This window comes from Gekko japonicus, unplaced genomic scaffold (assembly GCF_001447785.1).
Source record: "Gekko japonicus isolate JY-2015 unplaced genomic scaffold, Gekko_japonicus_V1.1 scaffold2114, whole genome shotgun sequence".
Classification (NCBI taxonomy): Eukaryota; Metazoa; Chordata; class Lepidosauria; order Squamata; family Gekkonidae; genus Gekko; species Gekko japonicus.
This window is the reverse complement of record NW_015162543.1, coordinates 160,100-183,733: the sequence shown is the minus strand read 5'-3', so window position 1 is coordinate 183,733 and position 23,634 is coordinate 160,100. Positions and strand designations below refer to the sequence as shown.

The 23,634-nt window shown below is 43.7% G+C and overlaps 1 protein-coding gene across 1 annotated transcript in view; it reads right to left on the bottom strand.

The window, feature by feature from the left end:
• Positions 1 to 17,586, bottom strand: part of PRDM2 (PR domain containing 2, with ZNF domain) — a 64,954-nt gene extending 47,368 nt beyond the window's left edge. Inside the window, 2 exon segments of the mRNA XM_015406335.1 lie at positions 8,262 to 8,335; positions 17,514 to 17,586. Coding sequence (XP_015261821.1) covers positions 8,262 to 8,303 — 42 coding nt within the window. The 5' untranslated portion in view covers positions 8,304 to 8,335; positions 17,514 to 17,586.
• Between the last annotated feature and the right edge of the window lie 6,048 nt (positions 17,587 to 23,634).

The window sequence follows — 23,634 nt, the reverse complement described above, 5'->3', positions numbered from 1 at the left end:
CAAGAATGCCACCATGCCATGTACACAAACTCTCCCCTGAAGGCTTATTTGGGCAGTTTAGAAAAGATGAAACAGCAAGAGTCTCTCCTGTTGCTCTTCACCTTCTCCATAAACCCACTGCAAGTTCAGAGAAATCCTCACCTTTCCCTTTTAGCCCCTTGTGTGCACCAGTGGAGATGGGAGAGCACAGAGGTGCTCCAGTCAGATACGCTAATCCTTGCGAACATCTGCCCATTGGATACTAGAGAGCCCTACTGGAACTGCTCTGGGAAACAAAGGACAACCCTTTATAAAAGTCCACCACAAAACTATGTACACAAGAGATTCCAATTTTACTAAAGAGTCAGAAAACCCATACAGGTAAAGCTACCTGCTACCACTGAACTTGCCTTTTGTTTCATTAAAAGAAACTCATGAAGACTATGATCAATGGTGTCGCACACAACACATGCCCAATGCCCTTCTTTATAAAGAATAAAGAAGGGCATTATTGGGGTAAATTAATATTGCTGCTGTGGCTTGTCCTCTTAAAATGTGCAGTATTATTTTTATACATATTTCTTGCTCCCACCAGCTCAGAGCAGTCAACATATGGTTTCCAGGCAATGGCCCATCAAGGAAATACTCAGGGCCAGAGTCTCTATATCTCAGCAGATGAATCCTATCAGATGCATTCCTTGGAAACAACCATGTGCCTCCTTCTGTGCATTTCAAAGGGAAAACCAGCATTTGAAGCATATGTGCATCCTTCATCACTTAGTCGGTATGCCACATGTTTTGTACTCCAATATCCACACCCAGGCATCAACAGACTACGAGAACTGGCCCTCAGGCATTCTGCACTGCCTATGCTCAGGAACAATTTGAAGGATTTTAAGGACATAATACATGTCATAATCAAGAAGCTGTCGTATAGAAAAACAAGGTTCCTCCAGTTTCCAGAGATTCAGTGCTGGTTAAGACATGGTTTGGCACCATGTGAATGAGCCCGATCAAACTATGGCTTGTGCAATCCCTGCAAACCATCAGAAGTTAACCATTTAAATGGAAAAAAAAAAAACCCAAATGATTTGTTCCTCTGACCTGTTAAATACTGGTTAGGCATTAACGAGAGAGAAAAATAGTTTAATCATCAACAGGTTTGCACTGGCAAAAGACAAATCAGCTAACTGTTCTTGTGAAACATTGACATTAACTTTATAAAAATCCAAATGAATTATTCTATTAACAACATAGATCAGATCAACGTGAATGATTCAAAGAGCAAACCTTTTTTGCCTTTTAGCCCAGAACATACAAAGGTCAGACTACAGTTTCAAAATTTAAAGAAACAATGAAATTAACACTGAAATAGGAATAACAGCAACATTTTAAAAAAAATCAAAAAATTTAATTTTAAAGGCAGCTGTGCTAAGCACATAGCAAGCCAATTCTCATCCTCTCTGAAGATGCCTGCAGTTACAGGAGGCACAGGGCCATTTTGCCGTGCTGCGAAGTTTGCCTCTGATGGTTCATGGCTAGAGGGGCACATAGCCATCATCCATGGCCTAGCAAATGATGACGTATAGAAATAAAAAAGGAAAGATGCCACCTGCAGAATGGCATTCTGGGCTTCAGATACTATTCGATCAAATAACAGGCTATCAGCTGGCAAGCGTGGGAACCCTACAAACTAGGAACACAAACGAGCTTCAATCCATGGTCTGCAACTCTGCTTTGGAGGGGAAGCGCTGATCATAGTTTGCCAGGGTAATCCTTCAGTCAGCTAAAATTTGTGCTAAATCAGTCAGTAAATAATTCTGAATGTATGGAGAAGAGAGGAGAAAGGGAGCACAGCACTTAATCAGGCAGCGTCAATTCAGGGCTTGGTGTTACATCTGAAGCAACATAGACTCAGGGGCGAGAAGAGAGCCTCAAAGCCATTTAGACCACTCCTTTAGCTCAAGAGGTTCCATACTCTCCTCCCCCAGCCACCTTCAAATGCACACACTCACATAAGATAGATGAGGGTATGGCTGTTGCACATCAGTTGCACATCAGCTCCCTGTGCTATGTTTCAGTGAATTAAGCGAGTGAGCCAAACAGCATAATGCAGTGCATACACAACCAAAGAACAAAACTTCAGACACTCAGGCTGGTCACTGGCCAACCTCCCAGTACCTCCCAGGGACAGGAACAAGGAACCAATGCAAGAAGAACCTTCTAAAAACTACACAGCATTGCAACATGTTTCTCCAGACTTCAATGAGCACAAAAATCCTAAGGAAAACAAATTAATCTCTGGACTATTTACTTCTATGCATAATTTAAAATGCCTTAAAGCCCTAAATGGTCTATAACCAAGGCACTTAAAGGCGTGAACACAAACCTGTCCGTAAATGTAGGCTGAGGTCCACCTCTGGGTACCACCCCTCTTTTTTGTGAACCTTTGGAGGTGAGAAGGGCACTTGCCAAAGACAGTGCCTTCTCAGTAGTGGCTCCTCATTTCCAGAACTTCCACTGCTCAACATTGTATCAGGAACCTGATCATTATAACTGGTATTTTGCATTTTTGAAATTTTTGACTTAGCTGCTTTATTAGATTCTGCCGGCGGTGCCCCCCCCCCCCACAGTGGGCCAATCTTTTTATCTTCATCTGTTGATACCGGTTTGGTTTGAACATGTGGTATTATTTTATTATGTTTTTATTCCATCCTTCCTCCAAGGATCTCAAAGCGGTATACATGAGTCTCCCCTCCCCTCGCAACAGTTTTGCTACGCTGAGATGGTAGGTTGAATCCAGACTAAGTTCTCCAATGGCAGGATGGAGGTTTCCTAACTCCACTCCCCCCCCCCCGCACTGCAGCCCATTGTTCTCCAGAGGAATGATCATAGAATCACAGAGTTGGAAGGAGCCATACAGACCATCTAGTCCAATCCCCTGTCCAATGCAGGACCAGCCTAAAGCATCTCTTGACAAATATCCAGCCTCTTCTTGAAAGCTGATGTTGTGGGGAGGGCAGTGTCTGCAAAAGTAAGGGGGGAAACTGCCATTTTATTTTGGATCCAACTGAGTGACTGGCCCAACATCAGCATGGCTAGGGGGAAGTTTGAACCTGAATATTCCCAACCCTAGCCCAATGACCTTATCCCTAAATATATTTTAACTTTACCTTTTTTTTCTGACTTGTTTTATATTGTTGCCGATAGCCTCTCTGAGAGCAAGATGGCTAAAACGTGGCAAAGAATACCTTTGAATATACAGATTCCTTGTCATTCCAAGCATGATCACCTTGACCACGTCCCTGAAGATATGACTGAAATGTGCCTCAGCAATATTAGTTTCTCAAGAGTATTTTTAAGGAACGTTAGTAGTAGCTGAATGCAAGGGATGAAGTTAAGATGACAGTAAACGTTAAGACAGTTTGTGGGTGACTGAATTCCCTGCCCCACCCTCTTTGTCCCCAAAATCTGTCACAAGACAACATGCAACTTGTCTTCCACACAATCTTAAAGTCACCTGAAATGTAGCAGATTAAATACACTGACATTTCAGTAACTACATAAAAAATCTCCAAAAGACACCCCCCGCATCTACCTCCCTTCAAATTTTCCTGCCAAAATTAAGCATGTGATACTATGTGCATTAAAATATTTTCTGTCCTTTTTAAAAAAAGAACTACATTAAAATGATCTAAAACAAAATCCAATTCAATACTTGTTTTTCTTTATGTTGCAGACAAATTGCACCATGTTTAAATAAGCCATTCCCAGACCTCCTTCAAGAATGGTGTGGAATAAGATGCTGATTTCAGAAGCCCCCTTTTCATACTTTTGGGAGAAGGTAATAGTTGAGTTCTAAGCTGGCAGTTAAAAAGCAAAGAGAGGCAGGACGCTTGAAAGATGCATCAGGCATCAAAGACAGATTGTATACAGACCTGGCAATACCACTTGTCAACAAAGGCGCTGCAAGAAGAAAAAAAAGAAGAACAAACAAAAAACAACAGAGTTGATTCTGAAGTTTGGAGAAGTTTCTGGTCTGTTTGTTTTTTTTAAAAAAAATAACGTCTCTGTATAACATAATGTCCCAAATATTTTTGAGAAAGAGTAAGGAGGATGCTTCCAGCATCATCTAGTTGGTGGTATAGCCCTAAATGTCACAGAAGAGAGAGGGCAGGGAGAAGAGTTCTGACTTGACACACGCTGAGCTCCTCCAATACTAGAGAAGAGCAAAGCAGACAAGAAGGGGCTCAGGGGAGGAGGAGAAGCAGCAGCAGGAGTGACAGTGCAGAGGAAAGGAAGAGACGCAAGGGTAATAGGAGTACACGACAAAGGGAGGGAAGGAGGAATGGTCCAGAGGAGGGACTCCAATGCCTGGTTCACATGTAAAGGAGAAGGAGGTGGTAGAATGGGCCATACCACTTCAGAATACAGATGGTGGATTTCCTCCTTAAATTGTTCCTTTGCATGCATCTTTCTCCATACAAGCAGAAAACTAGTACAGCTAATTCTACTCTTTGCCTGCTGTGCTGGCTTTCTATTTACAGGGAGCTTTTAAACACCGGAGGGGGGGCATTTCTCCCTGCCAAAATGACCTTCCTCCAGCCGTCAGAGGTGCCAGCAGCTTGCCACCTCTCCCTCTCCTGCACGTATGAACCAGGCCCAAAAGCAGACTGAAATCAAAATGATGATGGAATAAACAGACAGGAAAGGAGAGATAGAGCTGATGAACTGCTGTGGTAGGGAACCATATATGCATTTGAAATACCCGGCCAAACCTCTGTCCATAAAACTACAGTGGGTTTTTTTTTGGGGGGGGAGGGGTTACAGTAACAAAAACTCACATGCCTCAGGACCTCAGCAGTAATCTTACAATCAATATACACAGCTGTGAGAAAAAAACTCCTACAGCCCACACATGGAATGGAGGGAAGGCCGAGCATGGTTCAACACTGGCCAATTTCTTGCAAACTGCCTGGCACTTCTAGTTGCTAGGATTCTTAAGCCAAAGCGGAGACAACTTCCCATCCAACACCTGATGCAACCAGTGACAAACACTGCTTTGGACATCTCTGACCGTTCACTATTTTTGATTTGGCTAAGAGATGCCACACTTAGCTGGTGGACTGGCTCATGGGACGAGAGACTGCTGCTGCTGCTAGCCTCATTTCCATTTTAGAGGCAAGAAGCAGAGAAATGAGAACATGTGCCCTGGCCCTAACATGACTTTAAAGAAAGTGGGAGGTAGACAAATTCAAGGAGGGGGAAGTCTAGCAATAGTTAGGAGTCCTAATAAACCCCAGTGCAGCCTCTGTTAATCACAGGCAGTAGATACTGAGAAGCCAGGTGATGGGCCAGGATGGGCCAGGTTGTCCCGATCTCATCAGATTGTGGAAACTAAGCAGAGCTGGCCCTAATTAGTATTTGGACGGGAGACTAATGAGTAAGTCCAGGGCTGCGATGAAGAGGCAGGTGATGGCAAACCACCTCTGAATGTCTCTTGCCCTGAAAACCCTATGGGGGTTTCCATGCCAGTTGTGACTTGATGGCACTTTCCCCCACCAGATACTGAGGACAAACAAAACAGGTAAAGTATTGTTAACATAAGCATTTGTGCGCTATCCAGAGGCTTCAATGGAACACTGAACTAGCTGCAGCGGAACCCAGACAAGCAATTCTTCTTTCAAGCTGGCACAGAGGCCTTAATGCTGAACATGCTATGCACTTTTGCTCTGTAAATTTAACACATTTTTTTAATGCCACCAAGAAGTCAACCATTGTTGATCCGAGGCCTGTCCAATCTTAGTCTGCATGACTGTTGGCAGGAGAAGACAGCAGGTACAAAACCTGCAAAGGATTAACACGCTACACTGCTCCTGTTCATCAGGGCCCTATTTTGAAAGAATTGTATTTGCTTTCCCCACTTGTCATGATTTGGAAGACAACAATAAGAGTCCGTCCCTCAGGGGGCATTTATGTTCTTTGCAAGAACAAATAACATCCAACAGTCTGGGACAGATTTTGTGACTATCAAGAATTGGGGGGGGGGGGGGGAAACAGGCACAACTTCCTGTGGCAATTTCCACCCCCAACCCTGTATGACCCTACCTGTCCTTGCCATTTGTCCCAGTTGGTTAATTTGCAAAGCATCCAAATTTACAACTAGGATGAGGTACTGGCATGGCTATCATTTTTATTTTACAGATGTATTAGCTGCTTTTTGACTAAAGAAAGTTCTTATAGATATTTACAAAATGGCAGAATGTTATTAACGCAACTCCATTTAATAGCCTCTGGTGGTACAATTTGCCTCTTACATAGGAAAAGAAGCCACGTTCTCATGGCTTTGGAAGCTGATAGTATCCAAACTGTGCTAACTGAGCCACTGAAAGCAGGAGGTGCTACTCGTAAGGAAGATTCCCAGAAGAGGGCCAGGAGGATTCTGAAGTTGAATATAACCACCCTGCACTGAGAGCCTGTGATAGGTACATGCACAGGAAAAAGGGAGTGAACAGCCCACAAAGAATTCTTTTTTAATCAAAATGCACAAAATTGCACAGGGGCAAAAAGATCAGCAACACTCATTTGCAGGCCACATCACACAATCATGTAGCACTTGCACAAACACATTCTAGACAGCAAATACAGCAACAACAACAAATTTTATTTGGGGCAAGAACCTCTATTTATAAAGATGGCAGTTGGAATGCTGTGAAAATGCAACACTACCACAACCAAAATAGTCAAAACTCTATACCATAATACTACAGTTCGGGGGTTCCCAATCAACTGGATGGGCAATAGGTTCAGGACAGACAAAAATAAATACTTCTTTATTCAATGAGTAATTAAATTATGGAATTCACAATCAGTGGACATAGTGATTGCCACAAGCATGGATGGCTTTAGAAGGTGGTTGGACAGGTTCATGAAGGGTATCAATAGCTTCTAGCCATGATGACTAAAGTGCACTTCCATATTCAGAGGCAGTAAACTTCTGAATACTAGCAGACTGTATCAGGGGAAGGCCTTAGCCTCTGTGCCCCATTTATTGGCCCTGCAGGGCAGCCATGGACTAGATGGACCACTGCACTGATCCAGCAAACCTCTTTCCATATTCTTAGGTGCAGCTGAGAAGAGATACAGTCCAGAAACAAAATGTGGACCAGATAAAAAGGCTTGGCTGTGATCCATGACCCAAGCCCCCTTTCGACAAGGACTTTACTCCTTTTGAAGAAACAGGAATATTTAAAATTAGAAGGGCTTGACTCCTCTAGAAGAAAGTACATATCTATCCCTCATTCAGGGTCCTGCTGTTGTATACAGAAAAGCAAACATGTTCCACTTCCCAAACAGACATCTCTGCCCAAATTTCAACTGCAAGTAAATTCAGAATAAAACGCAGCTGAAATCTCACACACAATTATTTTGGGATAGCTTCAAAGGGTAGTTAAGTTCAAGACCAGTAGCACCTTAAAGTCCAACAAGATTTTCAGGGTATAAGCTTTCTAACAAAAGAAGCTCTGAATCTCAAAAGCTCATACCTGAACAATCTTGTTGGTATCTCAGGTGCTACCAGACTTGGGGAGCAAACTTCCATTGCAATCAGTGGTAGTTACTTCCAGGTAAACATACATAAAATTGGGCTTTGATTAAAAGAAAATTCTCACAAACACACAAGAATTTAAGACTAGACAACCAATGGTCCAGTCACAATTTTGGTTGAGAAATGCTGAGATCTATTTTTCCATACATTTTGTCTTAAGTTGTGATGATGGAGCTGACCCTGCAAAAACCAAAACCAAGCCTTTCTACAAGTCGCTTTTTATGAATGGCCTGGGGGCGCGGTCATGAAGCATGGTGGGAGGGCGCAGGATGCAGCAACCTTGCTGGAGCTAAAGCAGATCTCTGTCTCATCAGTGCTCTTCAGGAACCCCAGGCAAGACAACTTCATTCCCATAAAGAAATAATAAAAACGTGGAATGCAAATGTAACGGTTAATTCATGTTCTATTAACAAACTAACTAATGTTTTTCATGGAGGTGGTGGTGAAATTATCCTACAATCAGATTAGCATTCATTCACACAAAAAAGCCACCTTACAAAAATAATCTTAATAAAACTGAGCTATACATTTTTGATACAGCCAGAAAGAGAGAAATGTTGAACATGCCAAATCGAGAGGACTAACTCTTTTGATTTCTGCTGGGGTAGAATGAGTGTATAACCATTCTAATACCATAAAAATTTACTTTTGAGAAAGTCTTTGCATTTAGACTCACCTGATTCATTCTGGAATCCTGTTGTGTTCTGAAAAGATACATACAACAAAGAAAGTCCTGTGATTACATGAACCCTAAAAAGAAAAACAGAAAATTGTAATATGAACCTCCCTATAGGATTATAAGTGGTTTGAAGCTATTGTCAAATTGACAGTTCTCAAGGGCTGAGGAAGATCTTTCCTTCCCTGTCTGAAAACAACCTACTGACTAATGGAAAAAATCAGACTCCAGCTACACTAGGATCAGGCTGAACAAATTTAGGCTTTTCACATAGCATTTTTATAGGGTTGGCAGGCTGGTCAATTAATTGTTCAACTGTGGCCAAGTGACCACTCTTATTTTACTATGATCAAATATTGTGGAATAGTCCCTAATTTTTTTTTTAATGCCACAGTATGGGCGACAGCTAATTTTCTTTTTCAAATTTCATTTGTGAGCCATTTCTTAGCAAGGGCAGGACTGAGGGTCGCTGGCCCCCACACCCTGCAGCCATCAGGGACCAACCTGGCCACCCAGCAAGACTTCTTCTGGCCACCTCCTGTAATCAAAACTATATACAAAGCAGAAGAGTTGGTGTGCTACCCAGTAGGCACACCTGTCTTTAAAAACAATGTGGGGTCTTAAAAAAAAAATTGCCCTTTGCTTTGTTTTATTTTGTTTCTGGTTTTGAAACTGTCAATGCAGAAGAGAATGACCGTTTAAGTGGCTCGTTCTCATTCAGAAAAGACATAGCTAAAACTGTTATAACCATTTATTCTAATTATGGAATGTAATGTAATTCTTTCACTACAAGCAACCTGTTATAACCATTTATTCTAATTATGGAAGGTAATGTCATTCTTTCACTACAAGCAACTAATCTGTATTTGTAATTACCACACATGCCAAACTTGGCAACCATCAACATATCTTTATCCCATCTTGACCTGCCATGGACTGTAGAAAAGACAGCATACATGTATTTCTAATAAACAAATATTTTTATTCTAATAAAATGAATGCTTTAAGGAAAAAAAGTGATTGTATTTGACCAAGCAAATGACTAACCAAACAGCCAACCCTATTTAAATATCTTTAAAATAGATGTAAGGCTTGCTAACCCCACAAATGTGTCAATAAAATAAATAAAACAAATCCTTTTTGAAATGTAGGTATCGTACAACACACTTAAATATCAAGTTGATTTTTTAGAAGTCACGTTTGTTATATGCTTTTACATTTTCATGCCACAAGACTCCAATTTCTCATACTTGGAGGCAATAAACTTCAAACTCAAAATAAGATTGTTCGATAATATCTGCCCAGCTGTAATGTGGCACCTTAATATGTTTAAATGACATTTTCCCATGGGAAAAGGCAACATGGCTCTGAGCACTGCACAAATAGTACAACCTCTGCTCTCAGAGATGCACGCTCTCAATTCCACTGTGAATTGTCACAGCAGTTACTGACCCTGAATGTGGAGCATAAGTATTCTGTTCTGCCCAGTGCATCCTAGCATTTGGAATATATTCCATGGCTGAAAGTAGATCCTGCCACCTGAGAAATTAAGAAGGGATGAATATGGGCAATAATTCACCAAGCAATGAGTTACCATAGCCTAAATCAAAGGAAGGTATCAGCCTCTATGCCCTGTTGTTGGCCCTCCAGAGGAACTGGTTGGCCACTGTGTAAGACAGGATGCTGGACTAGATGGACCACTGGTCTGATCCACTTAATTTTTAAAAGGTGAAGAAAAAAACCTCTACTCTGACACTTTGGGGAGGATCATACCCAGTGGTAGAGTGTTTGCTTCACATACAGGAGGTCTCAGGTTCAATCCCCGGCACCTCCAGTTAAAAGGATCAGGTAATAGGTGAAGTGAATGACCTCTACCTCACTCTGGAGGAGGATTCCCTAGTGTGCTGCCCATTGAGCCACGGTGCCCACCAGTACTTCCCCTGGCACCCACTGAGCTTTTCAGAAAGTGGACAGAGACATTATAAGGCATGATTTGTTACTGGCTGCCCTGATTCAAATGATAGGGTTTCCCACAGCTGCAATGGCAGCTGCAGCGGCTGAAGAATTGGGAGGACTGGTAAGCAACTGGGCTTTTCTTAGTCAGTATGTGGTTCCATTGCCCATTCAGGCTGTGTTTTTATGCCCCCTTCTCTTCTTCTTCCTGCCTAGGGATTCCTTCTTTTTTAAAAATTTCCCAATCTCTTTCTCCCTTCGTCTCTCTCCCCTCGGGATTTCCTACATTTCTTTTCATTCCACTTCTGCAATTCTTTTGCAAAGGAGGGAGCTATTGCATTTGACTCTGCTTCCTGCAACAACGATTTGAGGTTTACCTCCACCTCCTGGGGCAGCCATTTTGGGGTGGTGCTCTCCACACACTCTCAACATTACAAAGGTGCTCACAAGCTAGAAAAGGTTGGGGGTCCCTACTCCAGAGGGCCACTGCCAGTCAGAGTAGACAAAAGCAGACCAATGGTCTTAGGCAGCTACCACTGCTCTGCCCAATGGTGAAGACTGCCATGGGTGTGGTCTAGACTTCTTATGTTCTTATCTAGCCATGGTGACTGAGGAGGACTTCCACATTCAGAGGCACTAAGCCTCTGAATCCCAGAGCCAGGAGGCAACATCAGGGGAAGGCCTCGGCCTCTATGTCCTGTTGTCAACTGGTTTGCCACCCTGTGAGACAGGATGCTGGATTAGATAGTCTGGATTAGATAGGTCTGCTCCAGCAGGCTGTGAGACAGGATGCTGGATTAGACAGACTATTGGTCTGCTCCAGCAGTGCTCTTTTTATGCACTTCTCACATGCAGTTTTCAACATGCATGTGGTATCCGCATTCTTTTCTAACACAGGCCACCTAGAATGGGAAGTCCCTTGCTTTCTACCTCAGGAATCTACCTCATGAGTTCTATGAAATTTGGCCTTATTTTTGGTCTCCTTCTCATTACAACACAAACATCTGCACTATATAAGATGCCCACTACGGCAGTTGTTGTGGATGTAAATGGAGACAATCTAGCCCGTTATGTTTCTATGGCTGTGTAATATGTAGACTAGACCATGCTATTTATCTGTAGTTCTGATCAAGCACAGAAACATGGCAAGATTGGCCAGAACACCTGCCAGGACAACAAAGACTCTCCAAGCGGTTACCTCCTACATCTGTGCCCACCCTCTCTCCACCTCTGAAAGGTTAAGAGTACAGCAACGTTCAACATGTGCTCCAGCTGACAATACTAAACAAATTTCCATTCTCAACATGGCTTTACCAAAAGAATACAGTGCTTCAAATGAGAAGGGATAAAATTCCCACCATCACCAATGCCAACAGAACCATAGGGCAAGTTTTACTTTGCATAGCTCACACAAACTAAAAATTCTAGATCCACCAGGTGCACTCAAAATGCAAGCTTCACCCATGTCAAGATTGGTGTGCAAAAGGAAACAAGAATCAGATTAAGCCAAGATTTCAGCCATAATGCCCAAAAGCACTGCTTTGAAAGCCAGAAAAGGCAGAACGTTATACAGATTTCTTCATTACAACCGAAATTCAACTTTCAGAAATTCCCCAGAGAATTTAAGAAATCCATCTGTCAAATATAAACAGAAAGATTAACTGGCTTGATCCAGCAGAGGACTTCAGAACTGGTTCGTTGTCTTCTTTCTATCTCTTTTGCCTTGCCTTATCAAAACTGAGGCAACTTTAAAAATCTAACCTAACTCCCATAGATGAATCTCGGTACATTCTAGTATTCTTCCATACAAAATGAACAGGGAACTGACTTCAGGCATGTGAAGAGGTATCTAGATTCATTCTGTCCTTCCTCTGCTGGTTCATTATTGACAAAGAGTATTGAATAAGCTCTGTGGGTTTTGAAATCAATAAAGATGGGATTGTCAGAACCTGGGCTATGCTAAGAATTTCTCATCACATTAGACAAAGCTTCAGCTTCACTGAAGGTCTTATTTTCTACCCCCTGCTACCATGATCCTCATATGATCAAGCATCCAAATAATTTTCCCCCGAGAACTATAGAACCCATATACGTATCACCTGCTTTTACAATATTCACTATGTAGAGGTAACTGTTTGACCCAATCATACAACATTCCTGAATGCAAATCAATGGGGCTCCAGCGTAACAGGAGTTCTGATAAACAAAACAGTATTTGCCTAGATGGATAATATCACTTCCTTGGAGGAATAAAAGACTGCGGGGTCTGAAAGAAAAGAGCAGACAGTTACATAAGCAAGGACCAATGATTTAAAGGCTGCATTCAGAGCACCCAAGTACACTCTGGTTTGCTTGGCACAAGATCAAACCTGGCTTATTCTGAAGTACTTCCGCTCACCCAAGTTCCATTTAGAAACCTGCTTTATGTGTGTGTGTGTGGGGGGGGGGGGGGGACGAAATCCCAATTTGCTGAAATGTCTGCACATTTAAATTCAGAAAACACAGCTAGACTGCAGACTTCATCAAAAAGGTCTTCAATCGCAGTCTCAACCCAGCCTGTGATGAGAGGTAGTGCATGAGCCAGAGAATAAAATTAGGCTTCTCACCCTGAACATAACCAAAATTAACACAAAGAAGAAAGGTCTAAAGGTGGTGGGGCAAGGGAGTTAAAAACTATTAACCAGCATCTATTGAGATGCAATTTGAGAAAAAACCCTCCCAGCCAGCAAAGCTACTATTTGGTTCAATAAATGTTATCTCTCGAATTATGAACTTGACAGGCATCATATTCTGGTGGTACAGTACAGATGAAACATTCCCAGTGTCCTATGGTTTCCTTTAAACAAGGTACAGTGTTGCATCTCCATCCATACTCCAACTATCCAAGTTTCCTCATTTAATGTTTTCAAACCCCGGTTTCAAACTCTGGTTATCTTTCTAACTCTGGTAAATGACAATAAGAGGACATGATGTGCTCTTATTGATGAGCCCATCATTGGGAGAACATTACTGGAAATTCACAATGGGAAACTCCTAGCCATGGTTAGTAGACAGGGAACGCTGCATCAACATGCATTCAGCAAAGCAATTACTCCCTTAGTCAGGATGCATTTCTCTTCAAAACCATACATGTCTTCTCTATGGCTTCTGCCCAGTTCCTTCTTAATGGAGCACAGAGCTAAACTTACAGCTGGGAACAGATGTGAAAAGGTATATTTATTTTTATCAGTTTACTAGAAGTACTAATAGACCCCCTTGTTTAATTTTTCAAACAAACAAAATTGTTACTGCAAGTTAAAACTTAGAATTATACCGAAGGATAAAGCCAACAATGATAGTCAGCCCAGACTTAAAACTGTCTGCTTTTCTTAATGATTAGCCCAAATCCCAAAACAGTTTCCCTAATATTCAATGACTAACTGATCATAGGCTGATCTGAATAAGAACATCTTAACCAGCCCCTCCAAAACTGCAGAAGAAAAGCAGCCTTGCTAATCTCCTCTGGAAGATAGTTGCAAAGGTAAGGAACTACCATAGAGAAGAGCACTTTTTCTTGCTCCAACTGAACTTATTTGATGGAGAGAGGGATGACCAAAAATTTAATTATTTAAATAACTTATGGCATTTGCGTGCCACCTTTTGCCCTGCAGTTTTACCCATTATGAAGAACTTAAATCACTGAAGGGACACTTCAGAGTCTCCAACTAAGATGCTACAGATGGTCCAAATATATACTGTGACTGACCACGTCAAATGCAGCAGAAAGATGTAACAAGAAAAAAAGAGGAAATCCATCTAATAATCTACCAGGCCTACCCAAGCAGACTCTGTCCCACATCTAGTTCTGAAGAAGCATTAAGTCAGAAATGCCTGATGCTGTTCTTTCTTCACATGCTCAAATCTACCTGCCCGTCAAAGGAAGATCTGGTACAGATCTGAAGTTAGCCAGATCATCCTTACCCAGCAATAACTCCTTCAATAACAGGCAAACAACAGTCTCGTTCAGGAGGCAACTCTGCCACCAAGTCTCTGGACAATCTCCCGGAGCTTTCTGGAAGCCAACTAGATCCATCAGTCTCTGAGGGCAGACCTTCTGAACTGGCCCACCTTTCATACTAAGAAGAGCATCCTAGATCAAATAAACCATTAGCAGACAATGGTCTGATATGGACCATAATATGGACTGACTAAACCACCAATTTCTTGTCCAGGGCAAATGAGTAGATTAAGTATGTGCAAGCTCTAGGATGGGCAAGTTGCTTCTTTACAGTTTAACTCCACTTTAGATAAAACAAGCATAAAGTCTTTTTTCAATGCAGAATATCAGTAGCACTGTTCATTTAAATAAAGTAAAAAACTCCAGATAATACTGTGCTTGGGATTTTAACATTATTTCAGCATTATTTGTGTATTTTACTCAATTGGGGTTGTGTGCGTGCAAACCTAGGCAGTTCTACTCAGAAGTAAGTTCCTTTTTTAAAAGGGGGGCTTAGTCCCAGAAAGTGCTTTTAGGATTCAGTCTCAATGACTAAACCAGATTAGAATCCCAGCTTCTGCTACAAGCATGCATCAAAAAAAAAGGTGGGAGGGTGAGAGAACATGTTACAAACATTCTGATTGTGATAATATTGCATCAGCTTTTGTTTGTGTAAACATATGTAAACATTCAAATTACACAGAACTGCAAGTGGTAGTACAAATGAAAGCTGTGAGAACACATTTGATCCTTAGTGTGCAATACAAGAAAGAGAAACTTGATATTAAGACAACTGCCTTTCTGAGAGTGTATGTGTGGGGACTGAATTTAAGGCTCAAACCCAATGCATTTTACTTGGAAGCAAATCTCACTTTGTTCAGTGAGATTTCTCAGTAAATAAATACTGGACTGCAAACTGTTAATAAAATACCTTGGTTTCAATAATTATTTAAATTTGATTTCCAATCTGTACTTCAGCTATTTCACAAACAAAAGATGTAGCCTTACTAACTGGTAGATCTAATTGTTGAAACATGCTGATTTATAACCAAGTAAGGAGCTGCGGTGGCTCAAGTGGTTAAGACGCTGAACTGCAGGCTGTGGAAGGTCAGTAGTTCAGCGGTTCAAGACCCGGGTGCCGCAAGACAGGGTGAGCTCCTGTCTCTAGTTCCAGCTCCAAATCACATGCATCAGTTTTGACATATCCAAGATATCATCATTTCACACACATCCCCATTTATACACTTGCAGTGAGATCCCAGTGTGGTTGGAAAGGTGGACAAGAAGAGTTACTGTTTTACAGCGCAAGCAATCTCCTTGCGTGTGGGATGAGGGTAGGGGAAGCACCTCTCTGTCTAAAAAACCTTGAAACTGTAGGTCTTCAGCATTCAAAGTGCATCAGATGCCAAATATTATGCCCTGATTTCTTTTTTCTCTTCCTTGTCCTGCCAAAACAGACCCAAGAAAGTCAACACCTTAGGGCTGTTAGTACAAATAGATTTTGTCAGATCATAATTTCCAGTGCTCTTAAATCTTCGAAAGCACGAAATTGGAAGCACTCTCAAACTATGTCCAGTGGGAAAGAGGGATGTTCCAAGGCTTAATTATTAATTTCATTGTGGATCCATCCATTTTAGAGAAGCTATATCTCCAGAGCCCTTTGCATCCAGATTTCTAGGGATATTGGGGAGCAGACAACCAATGTTCCCTCTAAGCTGGGGAGTCTTGTGAGCAAAAATTCTACTTTGTGAGCTACTGGCATTAAAGTTGTGAGCAAGCGATCTGGCTGCTGCATGAATTAGTTTGTTCTGGAGCCTTCCTTCCTGAGCTACGACAAAAATGTGTGAGTCAGAGGCTAAAGAACTGTGAGCTAGCTCACACTAACTCAGCTTAGAGGGAACACCGCAGACAACTGGAACGGTTGTAGATTTTTAAAATGGGCTTTTAATACTCAGGTACAGAACCCAAAGTACATCTGCAGCATTTTTGGCCACTTTTTAAAAAATCACATTTCCATTGCATGTAATTTGAATGAAATACTCACACTGGCTGAAACGTGCATTAGATTTACACAAAACTCAGGGGAAGACATTTTTATAGGTGCTTCCAGTATCATACATAAAAGGCACTACCCATTTCAGCTAACCATTGCCCCATTGCTCCAAAAAGATTTCCCCTCTCCCATGTGTGTCAACAATGTAAACATACACAGTCAACTTCCCCAGACTCCAGTTTACAGCTACATTTCAGAAGCGAATCCCAATTCAGAGGCATCCCCCTCATGTTCTTAAGGAGCTAAGATGTGCGAGGAGTTAAGGCCTATCTCTGAACAAAAAGGGGCTGGGGGCAGAAAATCTGGAAATCAACTCAGTCTTGAAGTCCCTGCCTACTCCCCCTACAAAAGATCTGCCTGAAGAATTGTCTTTTTATCCCCCTTCCCCGCATCCGCACCATTGTTACCACAACAGCAGATACAACCATTCTCTCCCCCCCCCCTTCAAGCATCAACCATCCAGCTTTCAGGAACGGGGGTCCCTTCTTTTGTCCACTAATGCACGTGCCCCCTACAACTAGAATGAGGTTCCAGTCAAGGCCATTCTACACACACACATCCCTCAGATGAGACACCTCTAACTCCCCACCCCCTTTCTGCCTGCATGCCTCTCATGTGCCTAATGGAACGAGTTCCCAATCAAAGCCATTCTTACTCTCCTTGGGATGAAATACTCCCCCGTTCGATTTATCCACCCTTCTGTCTAACCCCACCACCACCACCACCACCATAGACGAACCCCAATCCAAGCCATCCCATGGCACATCCCTTGGGATAAAACACCTCCCTACGCACTCATTGTTGCACGCACGCCTCTGACACTCCCCCTCCGACTGCAGCGGGACTCCAACCACAGTCACTCCACCCGATCCTGGGGTGGGGTGGGGTCCCCATCCATGCACCCCTCCCTCTGGCCGCCCAAACGGCAGTGGTGGGCTCCCATTCAGTGCCACTCCCCCCAATGCACACCTGCACCCTCTCCACCTGCTCTGAACACGGGTGGGGGTCCTTTCCTTTCTAGGCCCGCTTTCCCCCCCTCAAAAAAGGGGGGGCTGAACTATCCACATACGCCCGTCCATTTTTGCGTGCACCCCCGCCCCCGATTCATCCCACCCACACCCACCCCGAATTGAGAAGGGAGGAAAGAAAAGAGACTGCCTCCCACCCACCCCCCTTCCATCCCTCGTATCAAGGGGGTGATAAATAGACTCGGGTGGGGGGAGATGAGAGAATGTTATTGGGGGGGGGGTCCCCGCAAGACTGCCTTTACCTGCTCTTCGCGACTCCCTCCCGCCCGAGCCGGCTCAGTCCTCCGGGCCAAGCAGGCCCCGCCGGCCCCCTCCCGACGCCATTTTGTCTCCAGCCTCGGAAGTGACGCTTTCGCCGCCGGGAGGGGGCGAAGGAAGGGAGAGGGGGGAGAGAGAGAGAGAGAGAGAAGGAGGGGAGGGGGATGGAGAGGGGGCGCCCAGCCTCTCCGCCTGACGGGGCGCCGCTGGTGTTTATAGTCTCTTTTTCTCAGTCCGCTCCGGCCTTGCGAAACTCACGCCTCCTCAGAAGAAGTTTTTGTTTTCCCTCGGTTTTTTTTTTCCGGGGGGGGGGGGGGGGCGCGAAGCATCTGGTGAGGTTCCGACCCACGCCGCCGGCCCCCCTCCCCCCGTCTGGGGGAAAAAACGCGCCAAAGTTCTGCTCTCCACGCCCGCAACGGCCAGAGGCGCGCGCCCGCGCTGACGGCTCTAGTCCTCGCTGAGGCGGCCAGCCGAGCAGTCCCCGTTTAAAATAAGATTTGTTTTTATTAACATTTTTTTTAAAAAAAAATTAACAATGTCTAAAATATTAACGTTTGACAATATAATCGAAACGGTCAAACCAACCAACCCCTGCGCAGAAGGGTTGCCAAGTCTGGGTTGGGAAATACCTGGAGACTTTGGGGGGGGATCCGGGAGAGGGCGGGGTTTGGGGAGGGGAGGAGCCTCCTCAGGAGGGTACAGCGCCACAAGTTCCACCCTTCACAGCAGCCATTTTCTCCAGGGGGGTTGATCTCTTGTCAGCTGGAGATCAGTTGTACAAGCGGGAGGTCCCCAGGCCCCACCTGGAGGCTGGCAACCCTAGTCCTACAACACTGAATAAAAACTTTGTTGGCCACTGGACTCCAACTTTGTTCTGCTGCTTCAGACCAACATGGCCACCCAACTGAATTTTACGTCGTCATAAGAGAAAAGTGAAAAGTCTAAACAGATTTGAAAAGAAAAGACCTAACCAAGGCTCAAAAGAAAAAGAGAGAGAGCCAGAGCTGGGATCCCTGGTTCATGCGTTCAGAGTCCGGTGAAATTTGATGGGTGACCAGTTAGTTCCTTACTTCATAGGACAGGATCGACACCTTGGCACAGGGAGTACTCCGTCTTTCTGTGTTATACCTCTGAGGATGCCAGTCACAGCTACTGGCGAAACGTCAGGTCCTACAATGCCAAGACCATGGCCATACAACCCGGAAAATCTACAGCAGCTAATAGGACAGGATTTTTTGGCATGTAAATTTTTGAGAGTCAGAGCTGGACTCCAACAGGACCCAATAAGATTTTTTGGGGTGTGTGTGTAAGATTTCCAGAGTCAAAGCTCTCTCCTGTATTTAGCTTGGAGTCTAACAGCACCTTAGGGACTCAATAAGATTTTAGGGGGTATAAGATTTCGAGAGTCAAAGCCCCCTCCTCTATCTAGATTGGAGTCCAATAGCACCTTAGGGACCAACAAGATAGGGAGGAGCTTTGACTCTTGAAATCTTATACCCCCCAAAATCTTGTTGATCTCCAGGGTGCTTTTGGGCTTAAATCTATTCTTGTTTAAAACTTGCCTTACAGTGGTTGACTCCTGCTATGTAAATATAGTCAGGAAGGGCAGCGGCCCAGTAGTAGACAATCTTCTTGGCATGCGGAAGGTCCCATGTTCAAGTGCCAGCATCTCTAGGTGAAAAGAGCAGGCAGTAAGTGAGGTGAAAGCTCTCTCTGATCACATGCCTGAAGAGCCACTGCCAATCTGAGTAGACCCGGGGTCCCAACCTTTTTAAAGCTTGCGTCACAGGTTTTTTAGCCTCAAACTCTCAGATGTTTGACTTAGCTCAGGAAGGATGGGTCCAGAACAAACTGATTTATGCAGTAGCCAAATCGCTGGCTCACAACTTTAATGCCAGTAACTCACAAAGCAGAATTTTTGCTCACAGGACTCCACAGCTTCGAGAGAGCATTGGACAGAGGCAATGCGGTGGGGACCCCTGGAGAAGAGAAGGGTCTGATTCAGTGTAAAACAGCTGCATGCGTTCACGGGGTATAATCTGAGGAGAATCAGGAGCTGACCACCTTGGGGCACCTTTGAAATTCTGACACAGGGTGATGGGCACAGCCACTAAATGGCTGCCACAGAAGATGGCGTCAACTGCAAAGAGTTAGGGAGTGAGTAACTCCTCAAGGCTGGCTCACAACTTTAATGCCAGTAACTCACAAAGAAGAATTTTTGCTCACAGGACTCCACAGCTTAGAGGGAGCATTGGATGTTGCCCAGAGGCAATGCGGTGGGGACCCCTGGAGAAGAGAATACTAACCTTGACAAACCAAGGGTCTGATTCAGTATAAAACAGCTGCATGTGTTCATGGGGTATAATCTGAGGAGAATCAGGAGCTGACCACCTTGGGGCACCTTTGAAATTCTGACACAGGGTGATGGGCACAGCCACTAAATGGCTGCCACAGAAGATGGCGTCAACTGCAAAGAGTTAGGGAGTGAGTAACTCCTCAAGGCTGTGGTGGCAGCTACTGCTGAAACGGCTCTTTGAAACCTGTACAGCCAATCAGAAGCCCTGCTCAGCAGAAGCCCCACATGGCCTTGCCCATTTCCTAAAAACACATGGCAAGAGTCAGGAAAGGTGTCAGCGGGCGTGGGGACCCATGGTTTAGATTAAAGGTAAAGGTTCCCTTGCTCGAAAGCTAGTCGAATCCGACTCTAGGGTTGCGGTGCTCATCTCCGTTTCACCGGGTCTCGAACTGCTGAACTGCCGACCTTCCACAGCCTGCAGTTCAGTGTCTTAACCACTTGAGCCACCGCAGCTCCTCATGGTTTAGATTAAACAAGCCCAATTCAACTGACACAGTAACATTTATTGTTTTGAAGTTGAAAATCTCTCTGTAGCTCTGGGGAGCACTCTTGTTTTTATGGTACAACTTCTTTAGGGAGCAGGTACTTGGGAAATGTGAATTTGTGGGATTTCTGCCTGGACATGTATCCCAAGCCAATGGCAAATGACCAAAGTCAAGTTTTTGTTGTTGTTAGCCATTGGGAAATGTGAATTTGTGGGATTTCTGCCTGGACATATATCCCAAGCCAATGGCAAATGACCAAAGTCAAGTTTTGTTGTTGTTAGCCATTCAGTCATGTCCGACTTCTTTCAATAGCAAGGGCAGCCACGCCCACCTTTTGCTTCTTATTCTGTTTACCTTGTTTGTTGTCAAAACCCAGGGCTTTTTTTGTAGCAGGAACCCTTTGCATGTTAGACCACACACCCCTAATGTAGCCAGTCCTAATGAGTTTCTGCTGTTGGGTGGGGCCTACTATGCTAATAAGTTCCTGCTGGGCGTGGCCAACTCGGGAGCCAGCCGGAACTTCGTTCCTGTGCGTTCCTGCCCCTGTGCACTCCAATACTTGCTTGCTTGTCAACCTCTTTTGTAAGCAAGTACAACATGGGAGGCTGTTTGACATGTTTACAGCTTGCACAGTAAGGGAATAGTTTGATTGGCAGCTTTCATACTGTTTGGTGCATGGCTGAATGTGTAAGTCTGTTAACAGTTCTGTATAATCACTGATTTTCTGAAATAACTTTTCACCTGAAACGGCACCTAAGGTGCTATGTAAAACAACCACAACAACAAAAGAGGGACCCATCCCATGAGTTTATAATACCATGCAGAGCATGGAGTCAAAGTAAATGATAAATGCGCTTCGGATCAGGAAGTGGGTGACCTCTGCCCATCCCTATACCCTTAAATTTTATGTCCTTCTTGGTTCCTAAGAGGTTTCCACTTGTTCTTGCCACTAGCTGGCGCCAGAATGCTGTTGATAAAACATCCTGTTTATAAGGTAACATCTGCATCCTTCCCGTTGCCAGAGCCAGAGAAAAAAAAAGCTTTGCACCCTACCTTAGCGAAGTATCATCACTCATTCTGCCTTAGTCATATCAAATGTCCACTACAGCTAGCTAACCCCTGTTTCTGCAATCCCTCCAAACCAAATTACTCCAAAGTAATATGAATATTTACAGAAGCCCTTCTATTTTAACTTGCCACTAATTGCAGCCCAAGGAGGCTTCTGGATAAAAGTTTTTAAAAGCCAGTAAGATTATACAAACGATAAAAAACTTTTTTTAAAGATGAAAAAGCATAATATCAGTAATAATAATTATGGTATGGCATTGTGTGTCGTATAGCCAGGAGATCCTAAGATAGTCTGGCAGCATGAAGTTCTAGCTCTTTCAGGTGTTGAGCTAGGCTTATTTTTTGGGCTGAGAGAGCTCTGAAAGAGCTGTGACTGACCAAGGTAGTTTAGCTGGCTTCATGGAATCTAACCTGATCCTCCAGATTAGAGTCCGCCGCTCTTAACCACTACGCCACGCTGGCTCTCTACAATATCAGTTATATTTTGTTATATCAGATTCTACCTGTGGCTGCCCTTCAATTTATTTATTTGCTTCATTTACACCACATCTTTGTCCCCCATGGGGACTCAAAACAGTTTACATTGTTCCCCTCTTCTCCGTTTTATCTTCACAATAGCCCTGTGAGGTAGGTTCAGCTGAGATTATGTGACTGGCCCAAGTTCACTCAATGAGCTTCCATGACAGAGTGAAGATTCAGACCTGGGTCTCTGATAACCCAGTCCAGTACTCTAACCGCTATACCACATGTGGCTCGCAAGAGCAACCAGAAGCTTGAAACAGTCCAAAACCCAGCTGCAGAGATTCTAACGAGTCCAAACAACACCAATTCCACTGGGTTTTAATGTATTTTATTTTCATTGCTACCAATTTGCTGGTTCCCAGTTACGTTATGCCCCAGCTTTAATTTAATGGATATTGTTGAGTCTGCTGAGGCTTTTTTAAAAAAAAGTGTTGTTTTATTTCTTATCAGTTGATTACCATGGGTTTTATATTCTTTTAATTGTTTTATCGCATTTATTGTATTTGTACTGTAAGAAGAAGAAGAAGAAGAGATTGGATTTATACCCAGCCCTTCACGGGGCTGAGAGAGCTCTGACAGAAACTGCTCTTTTTCAAGAACAGCTCTTATCAGAGCTATGGAATGTCCAAGGTCATCCAGCCAGGTGCAAGTGCAGGAGTGGGGAATCAAACCCCGTTCTCCCAGATTAGAGTCCAAACTGGCACTACACCAAACTGTATGTGTAAGCCACCTAAAGAATCAACTCAGCAAAATCTAGTTGGGTACAAGCATACATGAGTCCGAGCTCACTTCGTCAGATGTGTGAAGTGCACATCCATGTGACAGATACACCCATGAAGCTGCCTTATACCGAGTCAGACTGGCGGCGACTCTCCAGGGTCTCAGGCAAAGGTCTTTTACATCACCTGCTACCTGAACTGTTAACTGGAGATGCCAGATATTGAACCTGGGACTTTCTGCATACCAAACAGATACTCTACCACTGAGCCACAACCCCTCCTAACCACGTTTCTTTTTTTAGCATACCAGTGTTTACTGTTCCTTTAACAAAAAATGAAGTTAATGCTGTGCCAAAGTATAAATTCTTACTAGGTCTGTCCTTCAAGATTCTTCCTGGGCAAACAGACCTTAAATATTCAACCAATTCTATTTATTTTTAAGAAACAGAAAATCTCTTACAAATGACCATTCAGGCTGCTTACCTGGATGTATGCTATTTTGGGAGTTTGGGGCCCAATCAAATATTTATTCTGGTTCATAGTGGTGTGCAAATACACTGAAAGGGATGCTTAGTTTTGTCCTAAAATGACCTCTTAGGAACCGGCCTTGCGTTGGAAACAGCTGTGCCTTCGGGGCACTCCTCTCTGACGTAGTAATGGCGCCTTTTTCAATTCAAAACTATCTGATAATCAGGACAATCCTGTGCAGAGTTACTCCAGCCTAAACCCATTAAAATCAATCTGCTTAGACATGAGTAACTCTATGTAGGGTTTCACTGTTAAGGGCCCTTTCCTCCTTTGTACATCACTGTTCATTGAACAGAGCTCATGCAGGTGAAATTCCGAATGGATCTGGGATCCTGGTCAGCTTGGGAGACTGACAGGGTTGCCAACCTCCAGGTGGCACCTGCAGATCTCCCACAATTACAATCGATCTCCAGATGACCAAGATTAG